This window comes from Sapajus apella, unplaced genomic scaffold (assembly GCF_009761245.1).
Source record: "Sapajus apella isolate SASKATOON/1434 unplaced genomic scaffold, GSC_monkey_1.0 scaffold133, whole genome shotgun sequence".
NCBI classification, from domain to species: domain Eukaryota; kingdom Metazoa; phylum Chordata; class Mammalia; order Primates; family Cebidae; genus Sapajus; species Sapajus apella.
In genome coordinates, this window is record NW_022437073.1 from 2,227,808 (window position 1) to 2,250,824 (window position 23,017).

At 36.5% G+C, this 23,017-nt stretch overlaps 1 protein-coding gene and 1 non-coding gene across 3 annotated transcripts in view; one reads left to right on the forward strand and one right to left on the reverse strand.

Annotated features, from left to right (window-relative positions):
- Positions 1-23,017, reverse strand: part of OLFM3 (olfactomedin 3) — a 205,249-nt gene that overhangs the window by 43,811 nt on the left and 138,421 nt on the right. Inside the window, exon 1 of one of the 2 annotated variants that reach the window (XM_032262907.1) lies at positions 3,186-3,992. The exons of the other annotated variant lie outside the window; for it this stretch is intronic. Coding sequence (XP_032118798.1) covers positions 3,186-3,314 — 129 coding nt within the window. The 5' untranslated portion in view covers positions 3,315-3,992. Of the gene's footprint in view, positions 1-3,185; positions 3,993-23,017 lie in introns of those variants that run through there. 2 annotated transcript variants of the gene reach the window in all.
- LOC116539809 lies at positions 16,456-16,560 on the forward strand. The gene has a single exon (XR_004264203.1). It is a non-coding gene; the product is annotated as a U6 spliceosomal RNA (small nuclear RNA).

Here is a 23,017-nt window from a genome sequence, read left to right on the forward strand (position 1 = left end):
GTGTGTGTGTGTGTGTGTGTGTGTGTGTGTGTGTGTGTGTGTGTGTATGTCTGGTATATTGCAGGCTTATCCCGTTCATACTGTTTAAAGTGAGAACACGGAGTGAGAAAATTGATGAGAAGAGCTGGTTTACTACTTTACAGCAATACTTAGTGAGCCAGGGAGCTGTCAGCCCTTCCGTCTAAGGGAAAAGTCTTGCTGGACCTCCATGTGGAAGCAGCAGCAAGGATCCCTTGGAATTATTTGAGAGGCAGCCGGATGAATTCCCATAAGCAAAAGAACCACTTTCACTGCTTTGCCACAATGTCTAAAATGCCCGCAAAGGAGAATTTTTTCTTCTTTATGAATATACAAATTTGGGAATGGTTATGACATAATTGAGAGTATAGCTTATCTCCAACTCTGTGAGGCCAGGGAGATGAGAAAATATACTTTAAAAAATAAAGGTGTTTACACATGGACACGGAGGGGGGAGCAGTACACACTCGGGCCTGTTGAGGGGAAATGGGGGAGGAACAGTGTGGGGTGGGGAGTTGGGGAGAGAGAGCATGGGGAGAAATGCCAGATATAGGTGAAGGGGAGGAAGGCAGCAAATCCCACTGCTATGTGTGTACCTATGCAACTATCTTGCATGTTCTTCAAATGTACCCCAAAACCAAAAATGCAATAAAAAAAAGTAAAAAAAATAAATAAAATAAAGGTGTTTGTGTGTAGGAGGGAAAAAGAAGAATCCAGGGACCTAGGAACAATCTGAGCAGGGCAGTGAGAACCTAGTGGGGCACCAGGGGCCAAGAGGGCCAGTGACTGGCAAAGGCAATGGTGAAATGACTTCGTTGAGTAGGGAGGTAGTCATGTAACTTGGTTCTGCACTTGGCTCTGCCATTAACCAAATGGGGGAAATCTGACTGGTGGCTTACATATTTCCAGTTAGTCTCCCCATTTGTAAAATAAGGAGACTGAATGAGATCAGTCATATTTTAAACTAAATTCTTGAGAGCTCTACGGTTTCTGAGGAGATGTCTTGATTGAGGAAAGGAGCTGATTGTGTGAGGGAAACAACACACGGTGGAGGCCCAGTTAATGCCTCTCCCAAATATTTATCTGATCCATGACCTCTTTCATATTTTCAATTTTCATTTCATTTCATTCAAAAATATGTATGTAGCACATAGAAAATTTAATTTGGGAAAAAAAAAAACAACTCTGCTGCTAAAAATAGTATGAACGTAACTGGCTTGATGGTTTCTAAGATTCTTTCGACCTTTCTAGCATTCATATCTTATGTTCCTGGTCTAAGAGATACTGTTGCATTCATTCTTCACCACGGAAATCTTAAAGTATGACCACTTATTTGGATAATTAGGGAAATGTCATAGACATTGCTCTTCTGTAAAGCATACTAAAAATAATAAAAAAAAAGAAACACCCAAAAAAGCTTTTCTCCATTCCAGGGAATACCATTTACTGATTTATTATCAGTGGCCATAGTGAACATTTTCCTAAATTTTCTGCTTTTGTTCTTTTTTCTGTTTTTGCAAAGAGGGGGCATCAAAAGTAAGAACTGTCTGTGTCAAAACAGACACATACATACAACAATGCTTTATAATTTTCAAGTAACAATATTTCTATCAGTAAGTAAAGATATTTAATTCACTTGCAAGATAACTAGAAGTCCTAAGATAATCATGTATAATTTTGGAAATTTGATTCTCATTAGTCAACTATAAAAAAGTAACCAAGCCAATGTCTATGTACACAAAAAATACACATGTCAGAATCAAGATGCCATGTTTGAAATATAACTCATTCATTAGTAGCTCAGTTTACATTCATTATCCTGAAAGAGTTAATTCAACAATGAGGTTGTTGAAATCAGGTACTTGGACATTGAAAAAAAATGGGCTCAGTAAATATTAGACAATGTAAGTTTATTTGTTTTGTAATTATTTATTGATGTCTATCCTGCTTTTTTTTATAACTCCAAATCTTTTACATCCCTCCTGCCAAGCCACTTCATGAAGGTAGGGAAGAGACTCTCAGCAATGGAGGCTCTGGGGTTCCATAAGCAACCTAAAGGAAATGAAAATGTAAAAGCAGGTCAAAGTGTGCCTTGTATGTGCTCTGCTGGTGCCTTAAGCACTGGGAGAATTGGGCAAATTATGTAATTATTTGGTCAGACTTTACTCAGTTAAGTAACATTTGTTGATAGATTATTATTAGTAACTGCAAACAACTTGAAGATGGAGGGCTACTTTCTTTTCATATCTGACTTTTTCTGATCTACTGGAGTAACCCACATGAGAGTGAAAACCCCTGTTTTGTTTGGGTACCTTTTATTTCAGGGCAGAGGAATTAATTTCTAAGAAATTCCTTTTATTTGGATTTGTAAATTCCTATTTCGCAAACCAATAGTTTTCATTTTTCTTTGAAATATCAAACATGTTGCTCACTGAACCTTGCTTCAAACTATCAGAAAATACTTTGTTAGAATGTAGGGAGAATTAAAAAGCCATTAATTTTAGATGAATGAAGGTTATACAAGATAGATTTGTGATAGGGAGTCTTTATAAAATATTTAAAAATGCAGAAAGATGTTTTTATCAAGTAAGTTTTATACTGTTCATATTTCTTCGCTTTCTTAAAGGATTTTTGGGCAGGCTTTAAATTGCCGAGGTTTTTTTTTTTTTTTTTTTTTTTTTTTTTTCATTTATACTTAAAAGATGCTGCTTTCTTTGAGTGAATTCATTGCAAATAGTCACAGGCATTGCTTTCCAAGGAAGAATCTGCAATAGTAAAACTAGATTTGACAGAATGTATTTTGTAGCTTGCTTTGTGGGAAAATTTATGAAGATTTTTACAGATATTAAAAAAGTAAAAGAATAAGAAAACATATTTAAGAATTGCCCACGTTTCCAAGTAATATAGTTACACTAAAGCTTTTCATCCTAAGAATTTGACTCTAATATTCTCTTTCATAGCTTTACTTCTCAAGCAGTTCATTTTTGGGCTGTAACTATAAAGTATTCGTAAATAAATATCTATGTCTAAAGTTACTATATAGACACTACATTTTTGAAGCCGACCTGTAAAGGGAGAAGCAAAATCTAAGCCTTTGCAATTTACAAAACAAAGCCCACTAAATGCACTCACTTCTCAAGATGGCCAAACCCACCGAAGTAACTTACTAAGGTATCCGGCGTTGACAGCCTCGTGGTGTTCAGTCCCACCAAGGTTGGGAGAGTTTGGGACATCCAGTTTGAGATCATTGCCATGGTACTAAGCACAGCGCCAAGCTTCAGCAGTGGAGGACTCATTGCTGTGGAGCTAATGAGTTTTCATAGTGACTGATTAGGATCCCGGTGCCGGGCTGGCAGCGGGAGGCGTGACTGCAGCGCACCACATCCACAGCATGAAAAGAGATCAACTTCCCCAGCTCTAATCACCCGGGAAAGCTTACGGAATCTCCTTCCCCTACCCTCGTGGGAAGTGCCCTGCCCTTCTTTCTCCTCCCTTACCAGACGTTTTGCTGGATCATCAAACAAAATATTCTTGATAGTCTTAGTTGGTAATTATCAGAGAGCAGAAGTTGGAGGGAGGCAGAAACTTGAGCTTTCCCAGCTCCACTTTAGTTACCATCTACAGAATCCATTTCCTCTGGGGTTTGTGTAAGTATAATCAGCTACTCTTTATCTTTCATTAAAAAAAAAAATACACCTTTAAATGGAGGTCTGCCAAAGTGCACATTTCAAACACCAAACTTAATATCTACAGATTTCCCTGGGCAAGGACAGAGTGCTTTTAAGAAGAACATGAAAATAAAGTCAGCAAATATTTCCAAGATGATCATATTGAGAGTAGGAGATAACTTTTTTTTTAAGAAAGTAACATAAAATTACCATAATTTCTTTAAAAATATAGTCAAAGATTAATAGCTACTGCCTGTGGCAAACATTACCTTCAGGCATCTTACACCTGAACAGACAGAAAAGGCAGCCTTGCAGAAAAACATCTCTTACAGAAATTTTATATGTGTTTCCAGTTTTGCTTTTGAGACTGAAGGCTTTGCTTCGTAGGTGTTCAGTCACACAGGAAACTCAGTGAACTCTATTTTCAGTTCGTGAGGAATGACACACTGATACGGAAAGTCTCTAACTTGAGAGAACATGGGATTTAGCATAAAAGGCGCAGGACTTGGAGTCAGGAAGTCTGAGGATCTAGTCTTTGTTCTCCTCTAATTAAGCTATGTGACTGGCCAGTGACAAGATTTCTTGGCTTCAGTTTTTTCTACAATATATGGATGTTGGAATACATGCTCTCCAAAGCCCCTTCCAGCTCTCAAATTCAATGATCTGTTTATTAGATTCCATTGGCAAATGGGGTATATGGAATTCAGGGTTTATGGGTAACTTTATTATATTCTTTTCATAAATACTGTAAATTGCTCACATCCAAATCTCAGGTTCCAGATGAAAGAAATCAGAGGTCTTTGTCTTGCCCAGTATATGTGCTTTATAATAAAAATATAAAAAAAGACACACAAAAAATGGTTGAATGAAAACTAAATGAAAAGGAATTGCTAAAAAAAGGAAAAATATTGTTTTGATTTCTTAGGAGAATTCTGGATTTGTTTGTATTTGGAATCTTCAGTCAAAGATATATATTCTTCTTAAACAGTTTTGGCAGGAGAAATAAAGAACATGTCCTTAATAAAATTGAAAGAGATACATATTTATAGTGTGGTTATACTTTATCCTCAAAAACAGCTTTAAACTCAGGTGAATGCTAACAGGCTCCTCAAAACTTCCTTGCAACTATTAGCTTAGATTCCAGGCCAGTTCATTTTCTCAAATTATATCCAAATGATTTCAACTGACTCCTATTTTTTAACCACAGTGCCCAGAAAACCAAATATTATTACTTTTCTATTTCAAAAATCATGCCATATAAGAAACCAATAAAGACACAATAGTTTATGTATTAAACTTAGCAGAAAGCCTTGTGAAATTTTACATTAGTATTATAATGTGGTAATGACAAAAAGCAAAGTGGATTTACAAATCTAATGTTTGAAAAATACACCTGGAACTCTACCTGACTTTAACAAAGGTGGGGGGTGTCTTTTCAAGGGCTTACTTTCCAAAATTGAAAGATAATATACATGTAATTACTAGGTAATTTAAGAAATGAGGTGGCAAATGGTAATTATACTTATTAATGAACTATCAGTCCACAAAATAATAGCGTTTTTGGAAGAACATAAGATTGAATGTCAGGGGAAAACAGTGCTCTTATTTGCAAATTATAAAGAAAGGAAGAAATGGAGAAAAACAATACAAATGGAATGCCTCTTGCAATTTTCCAGAGATGCAAATTACTACACTAAAGAATTGAAGTAGAACAATGAGAAAAGTTTATGATTCGGTGATGTTTATGAACAACATAAGAGCTAAATTGTGTTGTTTTTAGAACAGGTTTAAATGACACACATTGAAGTAGAAAAGCTCAAATTACAATAATTATTAGTTGTGGGAAATAAAAATAACTGCAATTTGCAAAAGGCTAAATAGTTTGGATTATTCTCATCGTCTATTCATTTTAAAAGTTGAGTCCTAGTTTGCAAATGGAAGAAGGGATTAGTCTGTTTGGAAGTAGTGGACTGTGTTCAGAGCAAGCAACCAGATAGTTGCAGAACTTCCACAAGTGTGGAAGTGTGTGAGTGGGAACATTACCACTGTCAATGAGATGAGGCTGGAAATGCTGGCTGTGAACAGCTCCAAGGGCTTTAGGGTCACCCAAAAGTGTTTGGACATTATCTTGTATGTAATTCAAGAGTTTAAAGCAAAGCAGTAAGATCATTCATTTTACGTCGTGAATCATTGCTTTGTCATTTTCATGATGCAGGATAGACAGGCGGGGGCTGCAGAGAGTGCAATGCCTATCAGAGACAGGAAGGTCACTTAGAGGTATATTCTCACATTTTGGGCAAGAGATGATGAGGTCCTGAAATAATAAACTGTCAGTGAGGTTGAAAAGGATGAATTCCATAGAGGTTTGCATGAGAATTGGCAGTCCTCAGTGATTGAATAAACGTAAGGCAGTGGAAATCACCTGGGAGAATTTTTAATTTTGGGGTTTGGATGACGAGTGCCAATCATCAGGAGAAGATATACAGGTAGAGGCATAACTTTATGAAGAAGACAGAATTCATTGTCACCTGATATGAGTTAGCTGTAGTACAGAGGGTCACTGGATGATAATGTGCCTCACACCTGGAGTTCAGAAAAGAATTAATTTCCACAGGCCACAAAACCTTAATGGCCTAGTGAAAATAATGTGTCCTACATATATGAAAAAAAAAACGGTTAACTTAAAAATACAGTTTTAAAAATACCACGATTTCCATTTATTCAATTCATGGCAATCTATACATTTGATTCCTTATACAATCATTCTTAAAAATAACAAATCAAAATCTCTCTATCACTAGTAAATAGTGAAATATTACTAAATCTAATAATCTCACAAAAATGTGACGACTACACACTTATTTTCTTTGTAGAATTTCATAGTGGATCAATAACTATATAACCTACAATTGTGCATTATTGTTCATGGAATGCTGAAAGCTATTGATATATTCATTAGATTTTTTATAGTAGCCTGTCCTTTTTATCACCCAGAGAATATATTTCATGATAGACTTAAATAGTAAATAATAAGCAAGTAAATATTGAGTGAGAATGACTCATAGGTAATTTTATATAATTGGCATGTTCTGTCATTTAAATTTAATTTGTTATTTTATTTGTAGAACAAAAGTTAAATGTTGCTTTAATGACCCTGCACAGACATATAATAATATATATTTCCTAATTTGGGACTGTAGGTGTGGTAGATTTGGGAAGGTTTCTAGAAAACACAACCTAGGTAGCTATGAAAAATCAAACACATGAAAAAAACCTGATGACCACAGAAACTATGGTAGAAAATGAACAGTTAATGAAGTAATTGCTACCTAAAGGTTTGGCTTTAGGAAAAATGCGAAGAGATTTAGATTGCTTGCTAAACAGCAGAAGCTTTAAGAAAAAATAGTGTACTTGTACTTTATTTTTATTATTTAAAACAAAATTTAAATTTATGAATGGCTTCAGGCAGAAGGGAAAGTAGCTTATTAGATATAGTTGTAAAGGTAAAAATATGGGGCTGAAGAAATTATTGAAGGAGAGGGAGGAAGAGGGAAGAAAACAAAGATGAGAAGGAGGTTGGCAACAGGGTACAACATCCAAAAATGAACTGTATTGATTGATTAAATCAGAGTGACCTCTAGAAAAAACAGTGGGCTCTTGTTAGCAAGGTAAGTAGGAAAAATAAGAAGAGTAGCATAAAATAGAAGAGGTCGAAGACAGAGTATTTGTGTTGAAATCACTTGGGGAATGCTGGATACCCTGGATGGGGGTGTGGTGTGAGAACGGCCAGGTACATACACAGCTCTCCACCTGCGATGGCACCTTAAAAGCAGTTTAGTGGATAGTCCTCAAGATTCTTCCACTTAACTAGAAAGATACCATTGACTAAGTCAGTCTCTCAGTCTCCATTTTATCATCTGTAAAATGAAGATAGAAGTACCAATGTGAAAAGGTTATTTGAGAAACTGAATGAGATGATATATTTTGAAAGTGTCTATAGTATGTCAAATGTAGAATGAATGGCAACCATATTTTTGATAAGAAATACCATGATTTGAGAACCAAAAGGAGTAGACCAGCTGAGGGAACCATCAGGCCTAGGGAAGGTGGAAAGTTTTGCAGCTTTGCAAAGGGGTAGCTCAGTGGAGCTTGGAGAGTAGTAATACAACTTTGCTGCATGACAGCATTAGCCTGCGGCTCTGTGGCTAATAGTCCAAGGCAAAGTGGAGGAAAGGGACTGATTGACATTTTTGTTTCCTTCTTCATTGAAATATCGAGGTAATTACTAGAAAACTTTCATAAGGTCCCACTACCATATTTGCTTACTTCCTCACCTGTGCCCAAATACTGTTCCTTCTTTCTGGTTGCGATGGATGAATTGACTGTGTTCCTAGGTAAGGCAGATCTCTCCTTTGTGCAATAAATCAGTTATTTTGGACAATCATACACAAGAATTACCTGTAAGCCTGTTAAGATCCAAATTCCTAAGCCTCACCTGAGTCTGGTTTAGTTTTAGGGCAGGACAAAATAATTTGCATTTCTAACAAGCTCCCAGATGATGCTGTTGCTGCAATTCTTAGCCCACCCTTTGCAGAGACTACCCTAGGTTATATCTCTCTTACCTACTCAAAATGAACTCTTACTTCCTCTTTTTCTAACATCAATAAATTTTCCATCTTTAGCAGATCATTCCCAGCATCATATAATACCAGTGTACGTTTCCTACTTTGAATGTAAACAAATAAACTTTCTTGATCATATTTTATCTACAGGTCTACCATTTCTCACTCTCCCTTTACAGCATATCCTCTTGAAAGAATTAATACTCACCATCTTCAATTTCTGTCTTCCAAATTGCATTTTTGTTTATGCTTCTCCACTCGACTGACACTGCTTTCATCAGGCTACCAGTGACCCCCAGATTGCTAATCTAGCAGTCCATTCTCAGTCCCCAGCTTTCTTAACCTATGAGCAGCATTCATGAGAATTTTACTTCCTCCTTTTTGAAATAATTTTTTCACTTGGCTTCAAGGATGCCACACTCACTAGTCTTCCTCCAATTTTATGACCTCCCTTTCTTAGTGTCATTTGCTGATTCTTCCTCATCTATATGCTAATGATTCCCAAATTCATTTTTTCCCATCAGACCTCTTCTATCAATTCAGACCTGCATATCCAATTATCTACTTGACATCTCCACTTCAATGTTTAATAGACATCTTAAATTGAGTGCTTTGAAAAAATGAGCTCCTGTTATGACTCCCCCACCCCCCCAAAAGAAAAGAAAACAAAAATTTACCGAACAGATAAACAACAAAAATACACATGCAGCCATTCCTGCAGTCTTCCCATTTCAGTTAATTGGCAACACTATGGTTAAGTGTCTCAGGCCAAAATGTTAAGTTTCAACCTTAATGTGTTTTCCTCCACATCTCTTATTAATTCGGTCAGCCAATCCTTTAATGTCTACTCTCAAAATATACCCAACATTCAAGTGTTTTGCACCATCCCCGCTAGCACTATGCTGATTCAAGCCTCCATTGTGTTTTATCTGGATTGTTACAAAAGTCATGAGTGGCCGGGCGCAGTGACTTATGCCTGTAATCCCAGCACTTTGGAAGGCTAAGGTGGGTGAATCACCCTCATGAGGTCAGAAGTTCGAGACCAGCCTGGGCAACGTGGTAAAACCCTGTCTCTACTAAAAATACAAATAAATAAATAAATTAATTAATTAATTAATTAAATAAGCAAGCTGGGTGTGGTGGTGCATGCCTGTAATCCCAGCTACTTAGGAGGAGAATTGTTTGAACCTGGGAGGCAGAGGTTGCAGTGAACCAAGATCATGCCACTGCACTCCAGCCTGGGCAACAGAGTGAGATTCCATCTCAAAAACAAAAAAGCATGAGTTATTGACCTTATATCACTTCAGCCCATTTTAATCACTACACACCAGCATTATCTTATTAAAATATAAATCAGGTTTTGTTATTCCAATGCCTAGATACCCACTCTGTCATGATGAAGGTCAAAATACTTAGCTTGCACTGTAAAGTTCTAAATAATCTGGCCTCCTCTTATCACTCTAATTTCATTTATTTTAACTCTCCCCTTTGTTATCTCCACTGGAACCACTCTGTCCCCCTGGCTGTTTCTCAGAGATGCAAGACAGTCTTCCACCTTAGGGCCTTTGCACTTACTCTTCTCTCATGGAACTGCAATCTCTCAAATATCTTCTCACTTTCTTTTCTCCTTCCCCCAAGATTGTCTCTCATAAGGTCTTTTCTGGCCACACTATCTAAAATGTCTGCTCTTGTCATCTGGTTGCTTTATATCATCTTTTGCTGCTTTACTTTTTTCCTCCTTAGAAATAGTTAGCAAGCTATATATTTTATTTATACATCTGGCTTATATTTTCTCTACTAGAAATCAAGCTCCATGAGGGATAAATGATTCCTGATTTCTTTACTGGGGTATTCTTAGCCTAGAAGAGTGTCTAGCACATAGTAGTTTCACAATAAATATTTATGAGATGAATGGATAAATGAATATGTTACTATTTAATTTCTGGCCTGCTCTCAGTTAAAACAAAACAAAACAAAACACTTTTAATGTGAATATACAGTAGAACCCATTCTTGCAAAATAAACCGGCACAATATATTCCAGTATTGTGTTTTGCACGTATGTTTTTATGTGCACGTGGTGGATGTATATGTGGGTAATGGATAGTGAAAAGTTTGAAACATTATGCTTGTAGTTGTGCGTGTCTTTTCCTTCCATTTTTCACAGGTAGAATGCAAGCACTTTGGGTCTAAGCCAAGAAGTACTAGCTCCAACTTTGATTCTGTCTTCTGTTGATAAGCTTTAAGAGTCACTGGAACTCTATATAAATATGGAAGCAATCTTTTCTTGTTGCCTTTGACTAGCCAAATTTTTCACTAATAGCATAGGGATGGTAGAAGGGACTGTATTCTATGTAAAGAATATTTTTAAAAAGCCATTTCACTATCTATATGTATATCAAGTATCATGTTGTACACTCTCAATAAATATAAAATTTTAAAAAGACAGATATTTTTTAAAGAATGATTTAAGGAAGGTAGAGATCCGAGTCGCCGTTCACCCAAATCTCCTTCAGTTCGGCCCTTGGCAACCAATTAGGGACCACTTGTAGGTCCTAGAATTCAGTGCTTTGCTGTTTTTGCCTTGAGGTTTCAATATTGCCTTAAAAGTATTCACTAATGAAAGAATGAATTTAGAATGAAGAACATTTGCGAAGTTCTTTAAAGGAAGGATTTCTGTCTTCTCATCTTTGCCTTCATCTGTGAAGCTGAGTGATGCTCTATAAGCCCGGGGGATCCTCCCTTGGCAGCTGTTGTTGCTACTTCAAAGGAGAAAAAATGGATGTGTGGGAGAGAAATATATATTCAAGGCAAACAGGTTTTTTTTTTTCCTCTTTCTACTCAAAATTGAAGAAGTGGGAAAATATAAATCCAGGATTAGTCTAGAAAAAAAAAAAAAAGAATACAGAGTGCAGTGACAGAAGCCTTCAGCTTAGTCACTACCTTGCTCTGGGTCTGAGGTTCTTCAAATAGGAAATAGAGATGTTAGACTGAATTTCCCACCTAGCCCCTTTCATAAAATAGTGCCACTCTCAAGAGCTGGTATCTAGCCCTGCAGTCTCACATGTACCCTTTCACTCCCTGTTCTGGCACTAGGAGATGACTGGTCGTGTGACCTCCCAGAGCTGCTGTGTTCTCATGTGTATGTTGGGGATAATAAGTGATGCTACTCTTTTGGTATTTATGAGAACAAAATAAACTGCTACACTACCTATTACAGGGTCTGGAACATGATCAGTGCTCAATGAATGTTTGTCATCACTGTGTGAAAGAAATGTATGCATCTTCTACCCATCTTCATGGAAGAAAGAATAAGGACATATACTGTTAGTGACAAGTGAAGTTCATCAAACTTTGGAGTAAATTAACAATCTAAAAGTTTATCTTTAGAGTTTAAATATTCATCTTTCTAATATGGTTTGTTCATAGGGCTTAACTTCAAACATTCTAGAAAGTATATAAAATATGCCCATCCTATGTTTTATTGAGGAGCTTCCTTATTTAAGCCTGGCAGCCAGGCACTAGTCTGAGAACTTTACATGTATAAAGTTGTTTAATCCTCAAACAAGCCTGATGAGGTAGTATTGTTATTGTAACCAGATTACAGTTAAGGAGCTGAGGCACTGAGAGGTGAAATATTTTAACTGAGGTCGTATAGCTAATAAATGACAAGACCAGTAAATGAACCCCCATAGTCATATCCTAGAGAGTGTGTTCTTAGTTATGCTATCTCACTGTGTCTCAGGCACATACTCACTTTCATATTTATGCAAAAAATAGCCAATATTGATTTCAAATTATGTCTTTTTAAAATAATTAGAATTATGTGTGTGAAGTATTATAGCTTAGTGATTTGCGTGCTTTATCAGTGAGTGCTTAAAGCTGAGCACAAAAATTAAAAGCAACATGTCTTCTGTTATTGAGTTTGTCTTTGAATGTGATGGAGCCAAGCTCTCACCAGGGAGGCATTGACACTCAGGTAAAGTCTTGGTCCCCCTGCTTTATTTTCACTGGAATCTATTTTCAGATTTTTCTAATTCGCCCATCTCACTAGGGCAGACTGAAGTGTTAAATTATTTCCAAAAGCTTTTCTGGAAGAAATTGTTTAGAAAGAGAAATTCTAAAGAGATTGGGAAATTGCCTGGTGATCAGAAAGGAGACTGTTTTTCAGTGGTTGTGTGAAAGAACAAAATTGGATCTTCAAATGTGCAATTTTCTGAAAAGTTGTTATGAGTTGTTTCATAAAGCTTATCTCCCTCATGGCATATAAAATGTATGTTTAGCAGGTACCCAAAATCTGGTGGTAGTAAACAACCCCAAATATCAAAGTATGAGAGAAGATTACATTTGTAGCCTGCTTTTTAACAAATTCATGCAAATAGGAGATCTGCAGAGAAGGGTTTTATGTAGTAGCACAGATACACTGTTTGTCATCACGGTCCTCTCATCAATATGTGTAGTAAAGGTTATTTTGTGTTTTGAAAGCTCTTGGCAGACAAAGATAGTTAAATGTAAACATCTAAAAATATGGTGTTGAAATAAGTCAGGCATACTTTATCACTGAAAGCATCCTAAGAGTTACACAGTTTTATCAGAGGTTCACAGAAACAGTTAAGGCTGGTTCATTAAAATAACCACCACATAGATGAAGCTGTATAAACCCTTTACTTCATTAAATTGCCCTTTTTGGCTTCATTGCAATTAAACACTTTTAACTTTATAAAAACTGTTTCAGGAGGACATAAGTAACTCAATTTAAAAACAATCCCCTTTGCAAATACTCATCTGAAAAGAGACCAATGCCTTATACCTGAATTTAGCAATAGATAAGTAAAGGAAAAAGTGTTGATAAAGGTTATCTCTTGTTATTGAAACTAGATAGCTGATTTTTTTCTGCTACTCAATATTTTTTGTTCTCTCCACATTTTCCAGTTTAAGTATGTATTATTTTCTGTTGTCAGAAAAACATAAGCAGAAGTATTTTATGTCTCTCTCATTGACCTTTAAAGGCACTGATCTATTAAACATTTATTAAGTGCATTCTTTGGGGCAGGAACAATACTATTCTGAAAACTCAAGATTAGTATGATATAGCCTTCTCTTTTGAGTAATTTATCAAACTGTGATTGTAACAGAATACAAGTGATTATGTATACTGAATTCAAATATTTCCAAACTTGTAAGTACCTATAGGGATATAATGGAGGAGTAAAAGAAGAGGGAATTAGTACCACGTAGTGAAATGGCCAGGAAAGGCCGCAGTAGAAAAGATAATGTTTGAGCTAGTTTTACAAATTCAGATCTAAATTTCTAATTCATTCAGAGAAACTGACAGTAAAATTTACTGTGGGCCCTAAACATAAGATAAAATTAAAGTCATAAGGATTTTGGTTCTATACCCCAAATAGTAGACATTTTCATATAGGTTATATCTTTCCTTGTCAATATACATCTTTTGCTCTAGTAATTTACATTTTCATCTCTCTTTTCATTAATAAAAGAAAATAGTAATATTTTCCTAGAACATAATATAGGGCCACTGAATGTAGAGACTGTGAAAATGAAGTAACCATTGTTAAGAAAACAGTATTTTCCTTGAGAAGTACAGCAGTCAAGTAGAAATATCTGAGTTCTTGGAGAACCTTGCATTATCAAGAAGACAGATTCAAAATTACAAACAAACGTCATCCAACAGGTAGTTTGGATTATACATTTATACATAATTAGTCATAAAGTACAGAGCTAAAACTGTAAGTCAAGTATAAAGTCTTCTTGTCAGGTCTCTGCAAAAAGTTATATAAACATTATAAAGTGGGGAGTGTTGAGATATTTACCATGATTGAAAGTGGATCAACTTTGCAAAGCATTCCACCTCCTCTTCATGCTCTCCTTTCCCACTCCTTTCCCCCTTCTCTCTCCATCTTTCTTCTCTTACATTCTTACTTTCATCCTTTTGTTTCTTCTTTTTTACCTGTCTCCTTCTCTTCCTCTTTTTCTTCCTTATTTTCTCCTTTCTTCCCTTGCACTTTCACCAAACTTTACTGAGTCCTTTCTAGGTGTTCTGCACTGAAGTAGGATTTGAGTATGGTTTGCAAGAATTCGCCAGGTAATTTTCATGTGTTCTAATTTTTAACCATTGCCTAGGCTGTATGGCTGCAATTTAAGCACAGATAATTATAATACTTTGTACTTCATATTTGGAACTTTTGATTTACTTCTCTACTCATTCAATACTGTTTTAAAACAAAACAATTTTTTTCTTATCTGAACGTTGAAACATACATGCGTAAGTCACAATTTACATTTTATTGTAATCTGTAGGGTTTTCAAGAAGTTATTGAAAAAACTGTAAACTCTTTATAACAGCTGTTATTATAATATACTATTAATGTGAACCTAATTAATAGCTTTTTCTTACAGGATTGGTTAATAAATATGTCAATGATAAAAAAAACCCCTAACTCTGATGTATTTTCCATTTCAATAATATATTTATTAATATCTATCAAAATATCAGTATGTTAGTCAATATTTTCCTACCAAAAATATATGTAGAATTATTTGAGGAGCAACGTCTGTTTCATGTTGAAACATGACACATGCATTTATGCATTCAATAAGGATTTGTCAATCATCCTCTATATGCTAGACACTAAACGCTGTAGATCAGGAATTAATACAGCTCACTCTGACTCAAGATGTCCCATTCTAGTGGGATACTGACAGGAACAAGGAAAAAATATAGCTCTAAGTATAATTTCAATATAATGAGACCCACAATGTATACAATGTGCAATGGGTCATTGATATGGTTTCGATTTGTGTCCCAACCCAAATCTCATGTCGAATTGTAATTCCCAATATTGGAGGAGGGGCCTGGTGGGAGGAGATTGAATCATGGTGTGGATTTCCCCCTTGCTGTTCTTGTGATTGGGCATGAGTTCTCATGAGATATGGTTGTTTAAAACCATGTAGCACCTCCCCTGCCCTCTCTTCCTCCTGTGCCAGACATGTAAAATGTGCCTGCTTTTCCTTTGCCTTCTACTATAATTGTACATTTTCTGATGTCTCCCCAGCCACGGTTCCTGTACAGCCTAAAGAACTGTGAGTCAAATAAATGCCTTTTCTTTAAAAATTACCCAGTCTCCGGTAGTTCTTTATAGCAATGTGAGAGCAGACTAATGCAGCCATAAACTAGTTAGTAATTAATTCTATTTGGGTGGGATAGAGAAGGCTTCAGAGGGATAGTGGGTTTGCATGGTTTCAGTAAATTTCCCAAGTAGATCAGGAAGGAAAGGCCATTTCAGCACTGGTGACAGCACATGAAAACACATTGCTGAGGTGTGAAAGATCCCATGTTATTTAGGAGATCTGAGTAGCTTGGAATGGGGGAGGTAAAAAATGCATGAAGAGGGGAAGGCAGAATTAAAAAAGGTATCAGGAAGCAGAGGTAGCAGGAACATGTAGCTCTCCAAAGAGAAGATTAAACACTGCCACAACTATGTGTTTATGGAGTTTCAGGAAGAAACTGATGATACCAAACCAGTTTGTTATTTAAAGGAATATCATTCAGAAAAGATGTAATAAATATTAGTGGTTGGGTGAGAAGTGAGAATGCCAGCTGGGAGAGTAGTTAGAGGGCCATTTCAGTGTCAGCAAAAGAAAAAGCAGAAAGACTGGGGAAAAATAAGACATGGGCTAGGCACATTACATAGGATTTTGTGAATGACTAGATGCAAAGGCAAGAGAGGAAAAAAAAAAGACAAAAGTTGTCTCTAGATTTCAAAAAATGCAATACAAGTTGAATGTTCCCTATCTCAAATGCTTGGGGCCAGAAGTGTTTTAGATTTTGAATTTTTTTCAGATTTGAAATATTTGGATTACACTTACTGGTTGAGCATCCCTAGTCCCAAAATACGAAATCTACAATGCTCAATTATCATTTCCTTTGAGCGCCATGTTGGTATTCAAAATATTTTGGATTTTGGGGAATTTTAGATTTAGATTTTCAGATTAGGAATACTCAACCTATTTAACAGAAAGTGTTTAACAATTGTCTGGACCAGTGCATCTTAAATATTAAGGTGCAAATGAATCACTTGAGGATCTTGTGAAAATGTAGATTTTAATTCAGACTCTGGGAATACACTGCTCACTTGAGCAGCATATATACTAAGATGGAAATGATACAGGGAAGATTAGCATGCCCCCTGCCAAAGAAATTGAGGATAGAGTGTGAGATTCTGTATTTTTAACAAGCTCCCAGGTGATGCAGAAGGAGCTGGTAAACAAAACACTTTTTGAGTAGAAGGAGCCATGGAAGGCAGTTCAGAGATTGTGGAATTAAGTGAAGTGCTGATGTGTGCAGACAGTAAGGAGGCACAACCAAAGTGGAGTAGGGGGAAGGGCCAGCTGTGTAAGAGAAGTGAGAGTGAGGACTGCCAGGAGGCTCACATGCTTCTTATCAGGAAAGGGGGTCCAGAGTTCTTATGATCCAGAACTACTTGTTAACAGAAAACATGTAGAAGTAATCCACTTTAAGCAGGTACCAACGTTTATTAGAAGAATGGAAAAGCTGTAGTTAACAGCTCTGGACCAAGTGGACCTAATAGACATCTACAGAGCTCTCCACCCAAATCGACAGAATATACATCCTTCTCAGCACCACATTGCGCTTATTCTAAAGTTGACCACATAACTGGAAGTAAAACACTCCTTAGCAAATGCAAAAGAGTGGAAATCATAACAAAAAGTCTCTCTGACCACAGTCCAATCAAATTAGCATTCAGAATTAAGAAACTCACTCAAAACCACACAACTACATGGAAACTGAACAACCTGCTCCTGAACAATGACTGAGTAAATAACGAAATTAAGGCAGACATAAATAAGTTCCTCAAAACCAATGAGAACAAAGATATAATGTGCCAGAATCTCTGGGACACAGCCAAATCAGTATTTAGAGGGAAATGTATAGCACTAAATTACCACAGGAGAAAGCGGGAAAGATCTAAAATCAACACCCTAACATCACAATTAAAAGAATGAGAGAAGCAAGAGCAAACAAATTCAAAAGCTAGCAGAAGACAAAAAATAACTAAGATCAGAGAAGAACTGAAGAAGATAGAAACATGAAAAACCCTTCAAAAAATCAATGAATCCAGAATCTGGTTTTTTGAAAAGATGAACAAAATAGAGTGCTAGCCATAAGAATCAAAGAGACACAAAAGAAAATGATCAAGGGGATATCACCACTAATCCCACAGAAATACAAACTATCACAGAATACTATAAACACCTCTAGGCATATAGCTAGAAAATCTAGAAGAAATGGATAAATTCCTGAATACATACACCCTCCTAAGACTAAATCAGGAAGAAGTCAAATCCCTGAATAGACTAATAACAAGTTCTGAAATTGAAGCAGTAAAATTAATTACCTACTAACAACAACAACAACAAAAAGTCCAGGACCAGATGGATTCACAGCCAAATTCTACCAGAGATAGAAAGAAGAGCGGAAACTATTTCTTCTGAAATATTCCAAACAATAGAAAAAGAGGGACTTCTCCCTAACTCATTTTACAATGCCAGCATCTGATACCAAAACCTGGCAGCGACACAACATAAAAAGAAAATTTCAGGCCAATATCCCTGATGAACATCAATGAGAAAATATCCAATACAATACTGGCAAATCGAATCCAGCAGCACATCAAAAAGCTTATCCACCATGATCAAGTTGGCTTCATCCCTGGGATGCATGGCTTGTTCACCATATGCAAATCAATAAACGTAATCCATCACATAAACAGAACCAATGACAAAAACCACATCATTATCTCAATAGATGCAGAAAAGGCCTTTGATAAAATTCAACACCCCTTCATGGTTGGTACCTATTTAAAGTTGATTACTTCTAAATGTTTTCTGTTAACAAGTAGCTCTGGATCATAAAAACTCTGGACCCCCTTTCCTGATAAGAAACATGTGAGCCTCCGGGCAGTCCTCACTCTCACTTCTCTTACATAGCTGGCCTTTCCCCCAACCCAACTTTGGTTGTGCCTCCTTATTGTCTGCACACATCAGCACTTCACTTAATTCCAGTCTCTGATCTAGCTTCCATGTCTCCTCATGAAACTAGGTATTGAGGAAATGTATGTCAAAACAACAGCCAATATCATACGAAATGGGTGAAAGGTGGAAGCATTCCCTTTGAAAACCAGTGCAAGACAAGAATGCCCTCTCTTACCACTTCTGTTCAACAGAGTATTAGAAGTTCTGGCCAGGGCAATCAGGGAAGATAAAAATAAATAAATAAATAAAAGGTATTCAGATAGGAAGAGAGGAAGTCAAATTGTCTATGTTTGAAGATGACATGATTGTATATTTGGAAAATTCCAATGTCTCGGCCCAAAATCTCCTTAAGCTGATAAGCAACTTCAGCAGTCACGTCATACAAAGTCAATGTGCAAAAATCACAAGCATTCCTATACACTACTAACAGACAAATAGAGTGCCAAATCATGAGTGAACTCCCATTCACAATTGCAACAAAGAGATTAAAATACCTAGGAATACAATTTACAAGGATGTGAAGGACCCCTTTAGAGATGACTGCAAACCACTGCTCAAGGAAATAAGAGAGGACTCAAACAAATGAAAAAACATTCCATGCTCATGGATAGGACGAATCAATATCATGAAAATGGTCACACTGCCCAAAGTAATTTATAGATACAATGCTGTTGCCATCAAGCTACCATTGACTTTCTTTAAGGAATTATAAAAAACTACTTAAATTTCATATGGAGCCAAAAAAGAGCCCATATAGTCAATAAAATCCTAAGTAAAAAGAAAAAATTGGAGACATCACGCTATCTGACTTCAAACTATACTACAAGGCTACAGTAACCAAAACAGCATGGTACTGGTACCAAAACAGGTATATAGACCAATGAAACAGACCAGAGGCTTCAGAAATAACACCACACATCTACAACCATGTGATCATTGACAAACCTGATGAAAACAAGCAATGGGGAAAGGATTCACTGTTTAATAAATGGTGTTGGGAAAACTGGCTAGCCAAATGCAGAAAACTGAAACTGGACCCCTTCCTTACATCTTATACAAAAATTAGCTCAAGATGGATTAAAAACAATGTAAGACCTAAAACCATAAAAACCCCATATGAAAACCTAGGCAATAATGTTCAGGACATAGGCATGGACAAAAACTTCATGACTAAAACACCAAAAGCAATGGCAACAAAAGCCAAAATTGACAGCCTTGTTAAACTAAATAGCTTCTGCACAGCAAAATAAACTATCATCAGAGTGAATAAGCAACCTACAGAATGGGAGAAAATTTTTGCAATCTATCCATCTGACAAAGGGCTAATATCCAGAATTTACAAATAACTTAAATAAATTTGAAGAAAAAAATAACCCCACAAAAAGTGGGCAAAGGATATGAACAGAGGCTTCTCAAAAGAAGACATTTAGGCAACCAACAAACAGGAAAAAAGCTCATTATCACTGGTCATTACAGGAATGCAAATCAAAACCACAATGAGATACCATCTCATGCCAGTTAGAATGGCAATCATTAAACAGACAGGAAACAACAGTTGCTGGAGAGGATGTGGGGAAACAGGAACTCTTTTACACTGTCGGTGGGAGTGCATCATTGGCTTCTGCCTAGATATCACCAGCATTTGCAGTGTCTACCTTACTGCTGTCTCAGTAAGTCGTGAGTATCCAGAAAGCACCATGAACATACTGAGTCCATATTAGTTTCAGGGAAAAGAGAAAGCCTGAGAAGTTGCTGACTGGCAGCTGAACAAAGATAAAGCTATCCCTTATGACAGTGGATTGGAATATCACAATAAGTGAATTCTAGTCTTAGTGTCCATGTGGAGTTAGCAGAATGGCATGCCTTAGTTTCTTTTGAAGCTTCAACATTCTCTGACACCATGCATTCTGTTAAGAGCATGGGCTTTGAAGTCATGCAGGCCTGGGTTGATTTGTCACTTACTCTGTGATCCTTCATAAATTAATTATTTTCTGAATTTTCTTTTACTAATCATCAAATTAGAGGTTATAATATCTACTGGTGAAGCCCATCTGGTAAGGTACACCAAAGACATACTTATAGTTCAACAAAGTTAGGTTTATTAGCTTGTTGTATGCAGGGAGATTGCATACCAGTAGAAGTATGGAGCATCTTATCAGGCAAAGGAAGAAACAGGGTTAAAAATAGGATTTGGGAAAAACGGTGTTTAGGCAATACTTAAATAAGGCAGAATCTTGATAGTGCCAAAAATGAGCAATGCTCAAAGTAAAGATGTTAACATCAGGTCTGAGTTAAGAAGTGGACTCTGGATTCGGTTTCCTTGGAAACTACAAAGTTAAGATAGATGTTGAATATTGTGTCTGAAAAACCCTTATCTGAAGCTTTGCACCTGGGTTGAAAATTGAGGCTGTTTCTTGGTGTCAGTGACTCAAATCTTCCAGGCAAGTGTAGGTTGTTCCATTTTTACTGATCTGATTTCAAACAGCAGTTTCTAATAGTCTATGATTTTAGGGAACAAAGTGTCTCAGTGTTAAATCCTTTGGTAAAGTGGCAAAAGCAGTACTGAGAGGTTGACCTCATAGGCTTGTACCTATAAAATGAAGGAATGCACACGAAGTACTGAGTACAGTGCTTATCTTAGAAGCAATTGTTACTCTTACTATTGTTGTTTAGCTGTCCTTTCACAAAGAAGTATCCCATAATAAGACTGGGTGCTGAATTAAAATGCCCAAACTTTAGTCACCGAAAAGCACAATTTTGAAAACTTAACAGCCAATAAAGGGATGGAATTCACTCTTATGACCTTAGGTACCCCATGCTTTCAAGAGGAGTCTAGATGCAGCACAGTCACCTGTTGCCTTTGATAATACTGATTTCCTGATCCCACCTCACCAAAAATACTGTTCAATAAACAGGTTTACATTGAAATCTGTACTTGCACTTTTCAAAAGCTCCTGATTTTGATATGCAACCAACTTTTAAAAACACTCATGTAACCAAATGAACATGGCAAAGCATCACAGTACATATACTATTCCCAAATGATCAGAAGTAAAAGTTTAGAACATCAAAGAATATGGCTTAAAGATGATCTTGTCCAGATTTCACTCAGTGTTGGGATGCCCTTTGAAACATCCCTGATACACTGATTTTTCAAGTTGAATACCTTCAAGATTGGTAAAAATAAATCCTATGTAACTATTTGCTTTTATGTGAGGGGAAGGAGGGGACAGAGTATCACTCTGTCAGCTCATTGCAATCTCTGCTCTCCCAGGTTGAAGCAATTCTCATGCTTCAGTCTCCTGCTCCTGAGTAGCTGGGATTACAGGCATGAGCCATCACACTTCAGTAATTTTCATATTTTTTAGTAGATATGGGGTTTCACCATGTGGCCATGCTGGTCTTGAACTCCTAGACTCAACTGATTTGCCCACCTTGGCCTCCCAAAGTGCTGGGATTATAGGCATAAGCCAGTGTGCCTGGCCAGTAGCTGCTTTTGATATTGGACATTTCCAATCATGAGTAAGTCCTTGTTATACCCATACTCCATTCATTGTCTGAGTTCTGCTTTCTGCTGCACCAGCTGAGATTTACTTTCTTCTACTATATAACAGCCTTTCAAATATCAAGCTACTTCCAACTTTCATGTTTTAGGGAAAAATATGGCCCAGATTTTTGACCATTTCTCTTATGATATGCTTTCAGAGCTTCCTCCTTCCTGGTTATTCTCATCTCGACACACTCTTGCTGGTTAATCTTATTAGACATGCTACAGAATGATATACTCTGAAACATTTCAGGTTGGTGTGATGAGCATAGATCAGGGAAGTAAGGATGCTTATTCACAAAAATTTCAATATACTTTTTCCTTTATAGAATTATAAAAATTATCACAATTTAAATATATTATTCTTTCCATGAAGAGAGGTTAATTGTGGTTAACTAACACAAAGAAAACATTTTTATTCCAATCCAACAAATGCTGTCTGCTAGGGTGAAGTTCCATTGCAGAGGACATGGTTATTTTTCAATTATGATAATATATATGTATCAGTAAAAAATTGAATTTAAATTTCCTCATCACTGCACATAATGATTTCAGATATATTATATTTTTAAATCTCATTAGAGATTTACTATCCCTAATAGCTATTGGCTCCTAACAATTGTCTTATAGGATGGATCTCTGAGCAACGTGATGCTTCAGAAATGGACTGAGACTCGGTGGGGAGAACAGCTTAGAGGGCAACAGTGCCTCTTCTGCTTCAGGGCTTTGAAATTCGGTTTCAGATTTAGCTCACTCTCCCTTCTCCTTACTCCCCTAACAATTTCAGGTGTTATTTAATCAGCTCAATTTAATTGGGGGGGCGATATCAGTATAATGTGACTTTGCTCTGGTTCATATGCTTTTTCCCCCAAATCTTTAATATTTTATACCAAAAATAACAAGCAAAGTGTATTATTATAGCTGAAAGCAGCAAGCTGCAGTTATATATAGTCCTTTACACAATGATGATTTGCCTACAGTTATTTTCTTGACTTGATTTGGACGTGTGTTGCCTGTGTCACCCCCTAATTGTGACTTTTCTCTTGTTTCTGTAGGTCAGCTACCTCAATCTGTCCTTACATCCAC